At 43.8% G+C, this 15,167-nt stretch overlaps 1 protein-coding gene across 4 annotated transcripts in view; it reads right to left on the reverse strand.

Moving 5' to 3' along the window:
- Positions 1–310: 310 nt before the first annotated feature.
- Positions 311–15,167, reverse strand: part of ADGRE1 (adhesion G protein-coupled receptor E1) — a 58,824-nt gene continuing 43,967 nt past the window's right edge. For 3 of the 4 annotated variants that reach the window (XM_023186716.3, XM_023186714.3, XM_023186715.3), the window contains 5 exons: positions 13,994–14,060; positions 9,119–9,210; positions 3,573–3,741; positions 3,353–3,457; positions 311–840 (listed from right to left, as the gene is read on the reverse strand). In XM_023186716.3, coding sequence (XP_023042484.2) covers positions 835–840; positions 3,353–3,457; positions 3,573–3,741; positions 9,119–9,210; positions 13,994–14,060 — 439 coding nt within the window. In that variant the 3' untranslated portion in view covers positions 311–834. Of the gene's footprint in view, positions 841–3,351; positions 3,458–3,572; positions 3,742–9,118; positions 9,211–13,993; positions 14,061–15,167 lie in introns of those variants that run through there. The other variant, XR_002725281.2, reaches the window with a different exon arrangement.

The following is a 15,167-nucleotide window of genomic DNA, read 5'->3' on the forward strand; positions in this document are numbered from 1 at the left end:
CCAAAGTAGCTTATCTGTCTATGCACCATCTTGGTTCCCTGGGACTCTCATTACAGTTTTACTGACCGTTTCTTTAAAATCACGAAGAGTGTGTCCTAGGGTAAATCAGTCAGACAGGCAACAAATCATTTATTTTTTATTTTTATTTTTTTGAGATGGAGTCTCACTCTGTCCCCCAGGCTGGAGTACAGTGGTGCGATCTTGGCTCACTGCAAGCTCTGCCTCCTGAGTTCACGCCATTCTCCTGCTTCAGCTTCCTGAGTAGCTGGGACTGCAGGTGCCTGCCACCACGCCCGGCTAATTTTTCTATTTTTTAGTAGAAACGGGGTTTCACCGTGTTAGCCAGGATGGTCTCGATCTTCTGACCTTGTGATCCACCTGCCTTGGCCTCCCAAAGCGCTAGGATTACAGGCCTGAGCCACCGCGCCCGGCCGACGAATCATTTATTGAGAGGTCCTCTGCGTCAGGCATGTGATAGGCGCTAGCGGGGCACGCTTAGAACCATGCACCAACAAGGGCGGGAGAAAACAAAACGGTAGCCAGATGTTCTTGGTCATGCCATTGAATTGGGGTCTGTTCTCAAAAACTCTGGAACTCAAGGAGTTGCAGAGCACAGAAGATAAAATGATCATTTGGAGCAGAAACCCCTGATTCTCATCAGGGCACACAACCCTGGGAAGATGGCCCCAAACATTCTTCCCCAGAGAGTTCTGGGGCTGGTGGGATCCTCATTTCCATGTCAAGCTGCCAAGAGAAGATTTCAGGGTAGGCTCCTGCAGGAAACTACTGTCCTCAACTGTTGCTCCACAGCATATTTGAAAGCAAGAAAGGGCTTTAACCCTGTGAGAGAGAAAAGAATTTCTTCAGAGTCTGCAGCGGGATTAATGCAAACGTGATTCCAAGGCTCATGTCTACAGGGGCAGGAGTATTAAAAATACAGTAACAAAGACTAGAAGGATACACATTAAAATGATAAATGCGATTGTCCCTAGTGTGACAGGCATGGTTGGAAAACCCAAAAGCCATTCTCAACCTCCTCAGCATTGAGAGCGCCCACATTGGACTTCAGAAAGTCAAACAGCTGTTGGTTTGGATTTTTTTGCCCATATGAGTGGTCACGTGATACACTTCTGACCAGGGGAAATCTACTGAGAGTTTTCTGGGCTTTTCTTTACTGTTAAAGACAGAGACATGAAAGAAGGGCTTTCTGGTCCTGCCCATCCCTCTTCTTCTTGACTTGAACATAGTCATGATGCCTGTAGCTGTGGCAACCGTATTGCAACCATGAAAATACAATAAAATGTCAACATGCTGATGGTGGAATGGAAAACAGAAAAACCTAGATTCTTAGTTTAGAGCCTTTACAACACCACTAAGCATAGTACCAGCAACACCAGCAATATTGCCAACACTTAACTCTGGACTTCTCTTCTTGCAAGAAAAATAATTCCCTATTTAATTAAGCCACTGGATCTAAGGTGCTTGCATCCAAAAATATGACTCACTGGGATCTTTATGTGCTGGGATAATGGGACATTTTAATTTTATTTGTTTTCAATGCTTAACAACCGTTTTCTAAAATGTTCTATACCTACACTGTCTTTTTCATTAAAACTCTAGTAAACCATATTATGTTTAAAAACTTATTGCCAAGAGAATATGTCATCCGTAATTTGGACAGTTTTTCCAGTGGGTGATTCCTGTGGCTCATTCTGAAATCACCAAACTTAATCTCGATGACATTCAGTTTCCTCATAATGAAAACAGACCAATGATACCTACCTCACTGGATTTTGCAAGGCTTAACACTGAGATCCTGCTACGTCCTGGGCACTCTTCCAACCCCGTTGCATACCAGTGCATCTAATATTTAGTATAACCTTCCAAGGTAAGGATTACCGTTATCCCCATTTTATCAGTGAGAAAACTAAGCTGTTGAATTATTATTTACTCAGGAAATATTCACCAAGAACTTACTGTGTGCTAGACAGCATTTTAAGGGCATGGAAAACATTGTTGAAAAAAAAAAAGACATTCTAGTGGGAAAATCAGCTTTGCCTCCATTTGCATATTCATTCTAATATTTCGATACTCCTGAAAATCTGCATATATAAATATGCTATCCATAATACATAAAAATTTCTCTATATAAATATGTATGTGAAGATATCTATATTTATTTAATTAATTTCTTTGAGATGGAGTTTCACTCTTTTTGTCCTGGCTGGAGTGCAATGGTGCAATCTCTGCTCCCTGCAACCTCCGCCTCCCGGGTTCAAGCCATTCTCCTGCCTCAGCCTCACAAGCAGCTGGGATTACAGGTGCCTGCCACCACGCCTGGCTAATTTTGTATTTTTAGTAGAGATGGGGGTTTCACTATGTTGGCCAGGCTGGTCTCGAACTCCTGACCTCAGGTAATCTGCCCACCTCGGCCTCCCAAAGTGCTGGGATGACAGGAGTGAGCCACCATGCCCAGCCGATATCTATATTTAAACTTACATCTTACATTTATATGTATATAATATTATACATTATATGTACATAATAAATGTATATAAATTTACTTTATAAACATAATATATAAAATATATATTATGTTTAATATATGTTACATAATTCATATACAAATGTATCTATGTAAATCTTCTCTTATAGATTATATATGTCTTATTTATTCTTGAAATTTTGTTTAAATAGATGATAGAGGGATGATAGATAGATAGACAGATAATAGACAGATGATAGAGGGATGATAGATAGATAGGTAGATGATAGAGGGATGATAGACAGATGATAGAGGGATGATAGATAGATGATAGATAGATAGATGATAGATGGATGATAGAGGGATGATGGATGATAGATAGATGATAGATAGAGGGATGATTAGATAGATAGATAGATAATAGATAGAGGGATGGTAGATAGATGATAGATAGAGGGATGATAACTAGATGATAGATAGATAGATAGATGATAGAGGGATGATAGATAGATAGATGATAGATAGATGACAGATAGATGATAAATAGAGGGATGATAGATAGATAGATGATAGATGGATAGATGATAGCGAGATGATAGATAGATAGACGATAGATAGAAGAATGATAGATAGATAGATGATAGATAGAGGGATGATAGATAGATAGATAGATGATAGATAGATAATGTGTGTGTGTCTGCTGATATATACATATAAATCCCCAGTCTTCAACTCCACACTTCATCCATGAGCTAACTAAGGTGAGCACTCTCAGCTCCCATTGAGTACCCAACACGTGGCAGAGCTGTCACCAAGTGGCTGGCACCTCCCTTGACCAGCACCCGCAGGGAGCATGCAGTCTCTCACCGTCTTGGAAGCGGATGGCATGGAGGACAGCAAGATGTTTGAAGTCTGGGACTGGGAGCTGGGCTTCATCTTCCCGGTGATCCACCTCTTGTATTCTTCTCGTACCTGGAGAAGGAGGCACATCCAGATGCAGGAAAATGGTCCAGGGACAGGGATGTTGGGTGGAGGGATGCTGGGGGTGGGGTGGGGAGAGGGGATGGGGAGGGCAGCAGCTACACACCTGGCGGTTAAGCAGACAGTGGATGAGGAAGATGAAGGCCCCCTGCAGGCTGTTGATGATGGTGAATAGGTAGGCCATGACACCTGCCACAGGTCCAATCTGAAAAATGCCCAGCACCCAGGAGCAGCCCAGGATGAAGAGCTGGGCAAAGGCCTTGAAGGTCAGTAACCTGGGAAGGAGATGTACAGCGTGTAAGGCTCTGGGAGGTGGCTATTGTCCTTGTAGGCAATATAAATAAAAAGCATTAATTTGTGATAAAAATAGCATAATATAAATATACATTATAGTATGTGGCATAATATATAATAGATTATAAGCATAAATACACAATGTAAAGAGTATTAATTATAAATCATATGTAATTGCGTATAATATCTAACATCATGTAAATGTTAATATGTAATATAAATGTAAATATGAATAGAAATAGAAATGCCAGTCATATTACAAGGTTAATTTTATGTTGTATGAATTACACCTCATTTTTTAAAATTTAATTTATTTTATTTCATTTTTGAGACAGAGTCTCACTCTGTCACCCAGGTTGGAGTGCCATGGCGCAATCTCGGCTCACTGCAAGCTCCACCTCCCAGGTTCAAGCGATTTGAAATCTGGTTTGAACCAGATTTGCATTCATTTTTTAAAATTGAGGTGAAATTCGGCTGGACGTGGTGGCTCATGCCTGTAATCCCAGCCCTTTCGGAGGCCGAGGCAGGCGATTCCCCTACATTTGTCCGCATCCAGGTGGCAAATTGCACAGTGGCCGCCTCGGATCATTCCTGGTTTCACCATGTTGCCCAGGCTGGTCTTGAACTCCTGATCTCAAGTGATTCCCCTGCCTCAGCCTCCTGAGTAGCTGGGACTACAGGCGTGCGTCACCATGCCCAAATGTAGGGTGGGGTCTCCAAGCTTAGGTGTGGGAAAATCAAATCCTATAGACATTTAAAACGCAATCAGGCTGGGTGCAGTCGCTCAAGCCTGTAATCCCAGCACTTTGGGAGGTCGAGGTGGGCGGGTCACCTGAGGACAGAAATTTGAGACCAGCCTGGCCAACATGGTGAAACCCATCTCTACTAAAAATACAAAAGTTAGCTGGGTGTGGTGGTGGGTGCCTATAATCCCAGCACTTTGGGAGGCCGAGGCTGGTGGATCACCTGAGGACAGGAGTTCGAGACCACCCTGGCTCACATGGTGAAAACCCATCTCTACTAAAAATAGGTGTTGGAGAGGATGTGGAGAAATAGGAACACTTTTACACTGTTGGTGGGATTGTAAACTAGTTCAACCATTATGGAAAACAGTATGGCGATTCCTCAAGGATCTAGAACTAGATGTACCATATGACCCAGCCATCCCACTACTGGGTATATACCCAAAGGATTATAAATTATGCTACTACAAAGACACATGCACACGTATGTTTATTGCGGCACTATTCACAATAGCAAAGACTTGGAATCAACCCAAATGTCCATCAGTGACAGACTGGATTAAGAAAATGTGGCACATATACACCATGGAATACTATGCAGCCATAAAAAAGGATGAGTTTGCGTCCTTTGTAGAGACATGGATGCAGCTGGAAACCATCATTCTTAGCAAATTATCACAAGAAGAGAAAACCAAACACCGCATGTTCTCACTCATAGGTGGGAACTGAACAATGAGCTCACTTGGACTCGGGAAGGGGAACATCACACACTGGGGCCTATCATGGGGAGGGGGGAGGGGGGAGGGATTGCATTGGGGAGTTATACCTGATATAAATGATGAATTGATGGGTGCTGACGAGTTGATGGGTGCAGCACACCAACATGGCACATGTATACATATGTAACCTGCACGTTATGCACATGTACCCTAGAACTTAAAGTATAATAAAAAAAAAAAAAGAAAAAAAAAATACAAAAATTAGGTGGGCATGGTGGCGGATGCCTGTAGTCCCAACTACTTGGGAGGCTGAGGCAGGAGAATCACTTGAACCCAGGAGGTGGAAGTTGCAGGGAGCTGAGATCATGCCATTGTACTCCAGCCTGGCTGACAAGAGTGAAACTCTGTTTCAAAAAAAAAAAAAAAAAAAATGCAATCAGCCTTCAATATACATGGACACTGTGCACATGTGGATTTGGTGAATTTTTGTTTGTAGTAACAAAAGGGTAGAAAAACCCATGGGTCCAAAAAAATTGGGAGATGTTAAATGAGTGATGAAATCATAGTATGAAATACTGTGATGCCTTTCTTTTTATTTAGGTCAAATTCACCTAACATAAAATTCACCATTTTATCCCAGTGCTGTGCAACCATCACCACTATATAGCAATATAGCACCAAGGCTTTTTTTTTTTTTTTTAAAGATAGAATCTCCCTCTGTTGCCCAGGCTGCAGTGCAGTGGTGTGATCTTGGCTCACTGCAACCTCCGTCTCCTGGGTTCAAGCAATTCTCCTGCCTCAGCCTCCCAAATAGCTGAGATTACAGGCACCCACCACCACACCTGGCTAATTTTTGTACTTTTAGTAGAAATGGAGTTTCACCATCTTGGCCAGGCTGGTCTCAAACTCCTGACCTCGTGATCCACCCACCTTGGCCTCTCAGATTGCTGGGATTACAGGCGTGAGCCACTGCGCCCGACCATAACAAGGCATTTTTATCAGCTCCTAAAGAAACCCCATACTGATTGTTTCCCAGTCTCCTCTCCCTCTAGCAGAAGCAATGCAAGTATCCAACAGTGAATACACAAAATATGGTATATTTATTTAATGGAATCTTATTCAGCCATGAAATGGAATGACGTATTGGAATATGACAGAACATGGATGAATCTTGCAAGTTAAAAAAAAAAGAAAAAAGAAAAAAAGTCCAGGCGCAGTGGTTCATGCCTGTAATCCCAGCACTTTGGGAGACCGAGGTGGGCAGATCACTTGAGGTCAGGAGTTTGAGACCAGCCTGGGTAACATGGTGAAATCCTGTCTCTACTGAAAATACAAAAATTAGCCAGACATGGTGGCACATTCCTGTAATCCCAGCTACTTAGGAGGCTAAGCCAGGAGAATCGCTTGAACCCGGGAGGCAGAGCTTGCAGTGAGCCTAGATTGTGCAACAGACCAAGACTCTGTCTCAGAAATAAAAAATAAAAAAAAAGAAAAGAAAAGAAAACAAGTGCCTGACACAAAATAAGAATTTGTGTTAGTTGTTATTAGCCTCAAGTATTGCTATGAAATAATCTATATGTCATTTTGAAACAGTGAAGTGCAGAACAATACATACAGTATCCTATCATTTATGTAAAGGTATGCAGATGTACAGGCACAGAATATACTAAAAGGAAGCACATTTTGTATAATAATGATTGCTTCAGGTGGGGCAGAACTGGAGACCTGGCAGCGTTAAAGGAAAGACAATATTCATAGGCACCTGGCTTCTTTTGGGGATGATGAAATGTTCTGCCGAAAGGCCGGGCTCAGTGGCTCACACCTGTAATCCCAGCACTGTGGGAGGCCGAGGCAGGTGGATTATTTGAGGTCAGGAGTTCAAGACCAACCTGGCCAACTTGGTGAAATCCCATCTCTACTGAAAATGCAAAAAATTAACTGGATGTGGTGGCAGATGCCTGTAATCCCAGCTACTTAGGAGGCTGAGGCAGGAGAATCGCTTGAACCCGGGAGTTGGAGGTTGCAATGAGCCAGGACCATGCCACTGCCCTCTAGCCTGGGTAAGAGTGAGATTTTTTCTAAAAAAAAAAAAAAAAAAAAAAAAAAAAAAAAAAAAAAAGATCTGCCACTGGATAGTGGTGGTCAGGGCACAACACCGTGAATGTACTAAAAGCAACCGAATTACATGCTTTACAATGGTTAAAATGGTGAATTTCATCTGATGTGAAATTTATTGCTTAAATTTTCTGCCATGTGTATGTATCAACTTTGTTTTACCTTTTTGCCTTTTTTTTTTTTTTTTTTTTTTAAGACAGATTCTCGCTCTATCGCCCAGGCTGGACTGCAGTGGCGTGATCTCTGCTCACTGCAGTCTCCGCCTCCTGGGTTCATGCCATTCTCCTGCCTCAGCCTCCAGAGTAGCTGGGACTACAAGTGCCCGCCACTGCACCTGTCTGATTTTTTTGTATTTTTAGTAGAGACGGGGTTTCACCATGTTAGCCAGGGTGGTCTTGATCTCCTGACCTCATGATCCGCCTACCTCAGCTTCCCAAAGTGCTGGGATTAGAGGCGTGAGCCACCATGCCCAGCCTCCTTTTTGACTTTCGTACTAACTATTCAAACATATTTAAAATGGATAAGGGATTGCATACTGAAGAAAAAAGAAGCAAAGAATATTATTAGGTTACTGACAATAAAACCTAGACGATGGTTGTTGAAGTTTCTTGAAATGAACAGTAGTTGAGTGAGGAAGTTAGGAAACACAGTTGATCTATAAAAATATTTAAGAAGTCCCAAATCCCTAATATAAAATATGTGTAACAAAAATAATGAGATAGAATATTTCACACATTAAATCAGCAAAAAATGCATCAAAAACAATAAACTCCAGTGTTGACAATGTTGCAAGTAAATAGGTATATTCTCATCACTGGAAACAAATTTTCTGAAAATCAATTTATGACGCACATACTAGAAGCATTACAATCCAACCTACCCTTTAGGCAGTTGGATTTAGGTAGTTTCATGTTTTGTGTTGTAATTAAATAACCATAGTGTGGAAGGATTTACCTACAAGGGTGCTCAAAGCAGTATTGTTTATACGGAGAACAAAACAAAACCAATAACACACAGAAGCAAATTAAGTGTCCATGAATACGGTATGACTTCAATACAATGTGCTACAAATTTACACCAAAATGCTGTGCAAGAAAATCATATTGTAGAATAATATCTAAGTCAGAAATCGTCAGGACATTCTTGAGAGAAAAAAAAAAAAACATAAAAAACCAAATACTATGATTCAGTTTCTTGTAAATATGCACATATAAGAATGCACAGGGAAAAATGAGAAAGTTTATTAGTAGTTGTAATATATGAAACACTTGCTGTTTCTAGTAACTGTGCTAAACGCTTTGTAAGGCACCTAAAATAAGCAATATTAGTATCCCCATTCTGTAGGTGAAGCAAATGGGCTTCTGAGAGGTTATATAACTTGCCTAAGGTCACACAGCTCGTAAATAGTTGAGCTGGAATTTTTTTTTTTTTTCTTCTGAGACAGAGTCTTGCTCAGTTGCCCAGGCTGGAGTGCAGTGGTGTGATCTCCGCTCACTGCAAGCTCTGCCTCCCGGGTTCACACCATTCTCCTGCCTTGGCCTCCCGAGTAGCTGGGACTACAGGTGCCCACCACCACGCCCAGCTAATTTTTTTTTGTATTTTTAGTAGAGATGGGGGAGCTGGACTTTAAGTCCCCAGATCTAGGTAGTGTGATATGCTAAACAGACCTCATCACCTCTGTCTCGGGCATAGGACCCGGCACACAAAAAGTGCTTAAAGAACTTTTCTGGGAAGAAGGAAGAGGAAATTAAAAGAGGGGGAGAGATGAAAGAGGGCTGTACCTGGTGTCTTTTAGCGTTGAGACTTCGGCATTGACACTGGAAAGCCTCTGCCTCAGGATCCACAAGGTCCAGGTCAGGAGGATGGAGTTGATCTGCAAAGTCAAGCAGAAGGATGAAGAGGCTGGATATACAAACGGACAAGGGCCAGAACACCTATAAAAGGAGAACTTTGGGCTGGGCGTGGTGGCTCATATAGGTAATCCCAGCACTTTGGGAGGCCGAGGCGGGCGGATCACAATGTCGGGAGATCAAGACCGTCCTGGCGAACACAGTGAAACCCCATCTCCACTAAAAATACAAAAAGTTAGCCAGGCATGGTGGCACGTGCCTGTAGTCCCAGCTACTCAGGAGGCTGAGGCAGGAGAATGGTGTGAATCCGGGTGGCAGAGCTTGCAGTGAGCCGAGACTGTGCCAGCCTGGGTGACACAGTGAGACTCCATTTCAAAAAAAAAAAAAGAAAAAGAAAAGAAAAGAAAATTCTGGCCAACAGAGGAAACAAGGTAACTGTTCTGTCTAGGCTTTGGATCTTAGTGAAGAACAAAGAGAAAAGAAAAGAGAGGAGAGAGACAGAGTGGGGGAAGCAGGAGAAGAGAGGGGTAAGGAAGAGGATGAGAGCCGGCTGCCAAAGCTCACACCTGTAATCCCAGCACTTTGGGAGGCTGAGGTGGGAGGATGGCTTGAGCCCAGGAGTTCAAGAGCAGCCTGGGCCACACAGTGGCACGCACCTGTAGTTCCAGTTACTTGGGAGGCTGAGGCAAGAGGATCGATTGAGCCCAAAAGTTGAGGCTGCAGTGAACCATGATTGCACCACTGCACTCCAGCCTGGGCAACAGAGTAAGACCCTGTCTCAAAAAAAAAAAAAAAAAGAAAGAAAAAGAAAAAGAAAAGGATGAGGACAAGGAGGAGGAGGAGGAAGATGAGGAAGAGGAGGACAAAGAGGAGGAGAAGGAGGAGGGGAGAGAAAAGAACTCCAGCTCTGGCCTTCCACGGATTGGGAGTCCAATTTTATACTACCTTTATAGTCTAGGAAGCTGTTAGATGAGGCATTTATTTAAAATTGTTTCAGGTTGGTCGTACCCAGTTTTAGTTGAATTGTGTCTCCAGAAAAAGCTGTGTTGAACCCCTAAGTCCCAAGATCTCAGAATATGCCCTTATTTGGACATAGAATCTTTACAGAAATAATCAAGTTAAGATGAACTCATTGGGGCAGACCCTAATCTAATATGACTGAAATATGACTGGTGTTCTTTTTTTTTTTTTTTTTTTTTGAGACAGTCTCACTCTGTCACCCAGGCTGCAGCGCAGTGGTGTTATCTCGGCTCACTGCAACCTCCCCCTCCCGGGTTCAAACGATTCTCCTGCCTCAGCCTTCTGAGTAGCTGGGACCATCAATGCCTGCCACCATGCCCAGCTAATTTTTTTGTATCTTTTAGTAGAGACAGGCTTTCGCCATGTTGGCCAGGCTGGTCTCGAACTCCTGACCTCAGGTGATTCGCCCACCTCAGCCTCCCAAAGTGCTGGGATTACAGGTGTGAGCCACTGTGTCTGGCTGGTGTTCTTATCAAATGGGAAAATTTGTTGGAGGGGGACTGGAACAGACCCACCCTCATGCTGTCGTGGGCAGTGTGGCCGTGCCAACACCTTGGTTTCAGGCTGCAAGCCTCCAGAGCTGTGAAATAACAAATTTCTGTTGTTCTAAGCCACCCAGCATGTAGTAGCTTATTACAGTGACCCCTGAAAATTAATACATGCCCCCCATTAAAAAAAATCTGCTAGACATCAGCACAAAACCTCTGTAGAGGAATTTAATTTCAAGCATCCCCAAGATTTAGATCAGTCAATTAAAAATCACAAATTAAGCCAGGCACAGAAAGACAAATTTCACATGTTCTCACTTCTTTGTGGGAGCTAAACATTAAAACAAGTGAACTCATGGAGCTAGAGAGTAGAATGGCAGTTACCGGAGGCTGAGAAGGATAGCGGAGGGGTGGGTGGGGAATGGGGAAGAGGGGATGGTTAATGGGTACAAAAAAATAGAAAGAAGGAATAAGATCTAGTATTTGTTAGCAAAACAGGGTGACTATAGTCAATAATAATTGAATTGTAGATTTAAAAATAACTATAAGAGGCTAGACACAGTGGCTCATGCCTGTAATCCCAGCGCTTTGGGAGGCCGAGGAAGGTGGATCACCTGAGGTCAGGAGTTCGAGACCAGCTTGGCCAACATGGTGAAATGCTGTCTCTACTAAAAATACAAAAACTTAACTAGGTGTGGTGGCGTACACCTGTAATCCCAGCTATTTGGGAGGCTGAGGCAGGAGAATCGCTTGAACCCGGGAGGCAGAGACTGCAGTGAGCTGAGATCCTGCCGTTGCACTGCAACCTGGGTGACAGACAAGCCTCTGTCTCAAAATAAAAATAAAAATAAACCAAACAAGAAAACAAAACAAAAACCAGAAGAACATAATTGGATTCTGTGTAACACAAAGGACAAACGCTTGAGGGGACAGATACCTCGTTGACTCTGATGTGATTATTATGCATTCTGTGCCTGTATAAAAATATTTCATATACCCCATGAATAATACACTTACTTTGTGCCCACAAAAATTAAAAATAAAAAAATTTTAATCCTCAAAAAATATGACAAAAGACATAAGGGAATGAGCCACCATGAGTGAGAGTCAGAAGAATCATCCTCTGCCAGGGCTGTCAAATCCGATGGAGGTTGGGAGGCAAGGAGATAGGTGTTTAACATCCCCCAGCCTCCCTTTGCCTTGATCCACCATTTCCCTCTGTCATCTCACTCCTTTCCCCACAATTTATCCTAATTTCTTTTTACTTTTTCTTTCATTCAACATCTGTGCCCAGGAGATGACATAGGAGTTAAAAAAGAATTATTTAGGCAGATAGTGAGGGTAAGGAAGTCCTCGGTAAGGTTTTCCTTTTAATGAAAAGCAGCTCCCAAATCATTTTCTTTTCTAACAGAGAGCAGCTGGTAGAATCGAGCTATAGACATAGAAAGGCAAGCTAGAAGCTTTCATGGGTGAATGCTGGCAGTTGTGCCAATAGGAAAGGGGCTACCTGGGAACTAGGCACGTTCAAAATGGCGGCTCTGGCTGGGCACAGAGGCTCACGCTTGTAATCCTAGCACTTTGGGAGGCTGAGGCAGGTGGATTAACTGAGGTCAGGAGTTCGAGACTATCCTGGTCAATGTGGTGAAACCCCATCACTACTAAAAATACAAAAATTAACTGGTCATAGTGGCACGTGCCTGTAATCCCAGCACTTGGGGAGGCCGAGGCAGGCAAAGTACCTGAAGTCAGGAGTTCGAAACCAACTTGGCCAACATGGTGAAAACCCATCTCTATTAAAAATATAAAATTAGCCAGGTGTGGTGGTGCACACCTGTAATCCCAGCTACCCAGGAGGCTGAGGCAGGAGAGGAGAATTGCTTGAACCAGCGGGGTGGAGGTTTTGGTGAGCTGAGATCACGCCATTGCACTCCAGCCTAGGCAACAAGAGCAAAACTCAGTCTCAAAAAAAAAAAAAAAAAAAAAGAGTTCTTTTCAATATTTCATTCTTGAGGTTTTTAAGTCCGAGAGTAATTTCTTTGATTCGTGAATTTTGTTTTTCCTTCTGAAAGGTAAATGCCCCTGGGATTGTATCCATCTTGTGTATGGGTCCATGAGTCTCTCTGAGGTGGAGTTGTCTGGGGTTACTAATACCGGAGGTTCATTGCCTCATGCTAAGGAAATCAAGGCACTGACACCCATGAGGAGTGAGTTTAAGAGCAGAAGTTTAACAGGCAAAAGAAAGAGAAAGGAGACTAGATCTCTGTGTCTTGCAAGAGAGAGGGCCTCCTGAGTGGGACTTCTGGCCCACAGCAAAGTGCACCGGATTTTATAGACTGGCTTGAGGGGGCAGTGTCTGATTTACATAGGGCCCAAAGATTGGTTGGACCCAGTGTGACATTTACATAGAGCACAAGGATGCTGGCCACCCACCTTCCCACCTTGATCTTTTATTATGCAAATGGAGTCTTTACTTGGGTGGCAACATGTTGTCTTCCCCTTACTGTCCACATGGTTTACAAAGAAAAGGGAAGAAGGAGCTGCCATTTTCTTTTCTTTTTTTTTAGATGGAGTCTCGCTCTGTCACCCAGGCTGGAGTGCAGTGGCACAATCTCAGCTCACTGCAACCTCTGTGTCTCCTGGATTCAAGCAATTCTCCTGCCTCAGCCTCCTGAGTAGCTGGGATTACAGGTGCTCGCCACCACACCCAGCTAATTTTTTGTTTTTTGTTTTTTGTTTTTGTTTTTTTTTTGAGACGGAGTCTCGCTCTGTCGCCCAGGCTGGAGTGCAGTGGCGCCATCTTGGCTCATTGCAAGCTCTGCCTCCCGGGTTCACACCATTCTCCTGCCTCAGCCTCCTGAGTAGCTGGGACTACAGGCGTCCGCCACCACACCCGGCTAATTTTTTGTATTTTTAGTAGAGACGGGGTTTCACTGTGTTAGCCAGGATGGTCTCGATCTCCTGACCCCATGATCTGCCTGCCTCGGCCTCCCAAAGTGCTGGGATTACAGGCATGAGCCACTGTGCCTGGCCAATTTTTTGTGTTTTTAGTAGAGACGGGGTTTCGCCACGTTGGTCAGACTGGTCTGGAACTCCTGACCTCAGGTGATCCATCCGCCTCAGTCTCCCAAAGTGCTGGGATTACAGGCTTGAGCCACTGCGCCTGGCCTGGAAAAGAGAACTCCTGACGGGAATAAGTGACTCTCTCAGCTGCACACGTCCCTGGAAATTCCAGATCTCGCAGGTCTCCTTGCTCCTCCTCCAGAACACACTTCGCCAGGCTGCTGTAGTATTTGCTTACCGCTATGACTGTGCAAACTGGCCCCAAGAAACTCCAGATGAACCCTGTCTCTGTATTCAGCCAGCAGCTATGGAGAGAAATAGGAGGAGTCAGTGCTCATCTCAGAGTCGGGACCTTGCAGTTAACCCTGCCCCAACAAATGCCCTAGTGGAGGAGAACACTGGGAGGTGAGACTCAGATGACACTCAGACGGTCCCGGTTGCAGTTCAGTTTCCTTTAGACCACCGTGCTTCCTCTTTTAGACCTTCTTCCTGGGCAAATGTACCTGAAATGTTTACCTGGTGCCTGAGGTGGGGCTCATTTCCCAGTTCACAACTTTGTAATCCCGTCTCCCTCTATGTAGAACTCTCCACTGGTACACCTTGTCATTGAAATCTCGGCTCAGGCTGGGCGCAGTGGCTCACGCCTGTAATCCCAGCACTTTGGGAGGCCGAGGGAGGTGAATCACCTGAGGTCAGGAGTTTCAGACCAGCCTGGCCAACATGGTGAAACCCCATCTCTACTAAAAATACAACAATTAGCTGGGCGTGGTGGCGGGTGCCTGTAATCCCAGCTACTTGGGAGGCTGAGAGAGGAGAATCGCTTGAATCCAGGAGGTGGAGGTTGCAGTGAGCCAAGATCACACCACTGCACTCCAGCCTGGGCGACAAGAGCAAAATTCTGTCTCAAAATAAATAAATAACAAATAAATAAATAAATAAATAAATAAATCTCAGCTCAAATGTCACCTCCTCTGAGAAGCCACTCCTGACTATCCTTAGATAGGGCATCCTGTCTCTACTCCTGGTATCCATCTAGCAGAGCTCACTACATTTTTAAAATAGCAGCTATCACTATCATAAGTTACCTTGTTTAATTGCTTGTGTAATTGCAAATTGTCTTCCACTACTAGACGATGAGTTTCATGAGAATTTGGGCCTTGGGTGTTTGTTCATCTCTGAATACTCAGCACTCAGAGCAAAGTCTAGCATAGACAAGATATTTCATAATTGTTTATTTAAAGGAAGGAAGGAAGGAAGGAAGGAAGGAAGGAAAGAAGGGAGGGAGGGAATGATAAGAAGGAAGGGAAGGAGGGAGGGAGGGAAGGGAAGGAAGGGAGGGAAGGAAGGAGAGAGGACGGAAGGGAGGGAAGGGAAGAAGGGAGGGAAGGGAAGAAGGGAGGAAGGGAAGGAAG

Source organism: Piliocolobus tephrosceles, chromosome 21 (assembly GCF_002776525.5).
Source record: "Piliocolobus tephrosceles isolate RC106 chromosome 21, ASM277652v3, whole genome shotgun sequence".
In the NCBI taxonomy this organism is placed as follows: Eukaryota; Metazoa; Chordata; class Mammalia; order Primates; family Cercopithecidae; genus Piliocolobus; species Piliocolobus tephrosceles.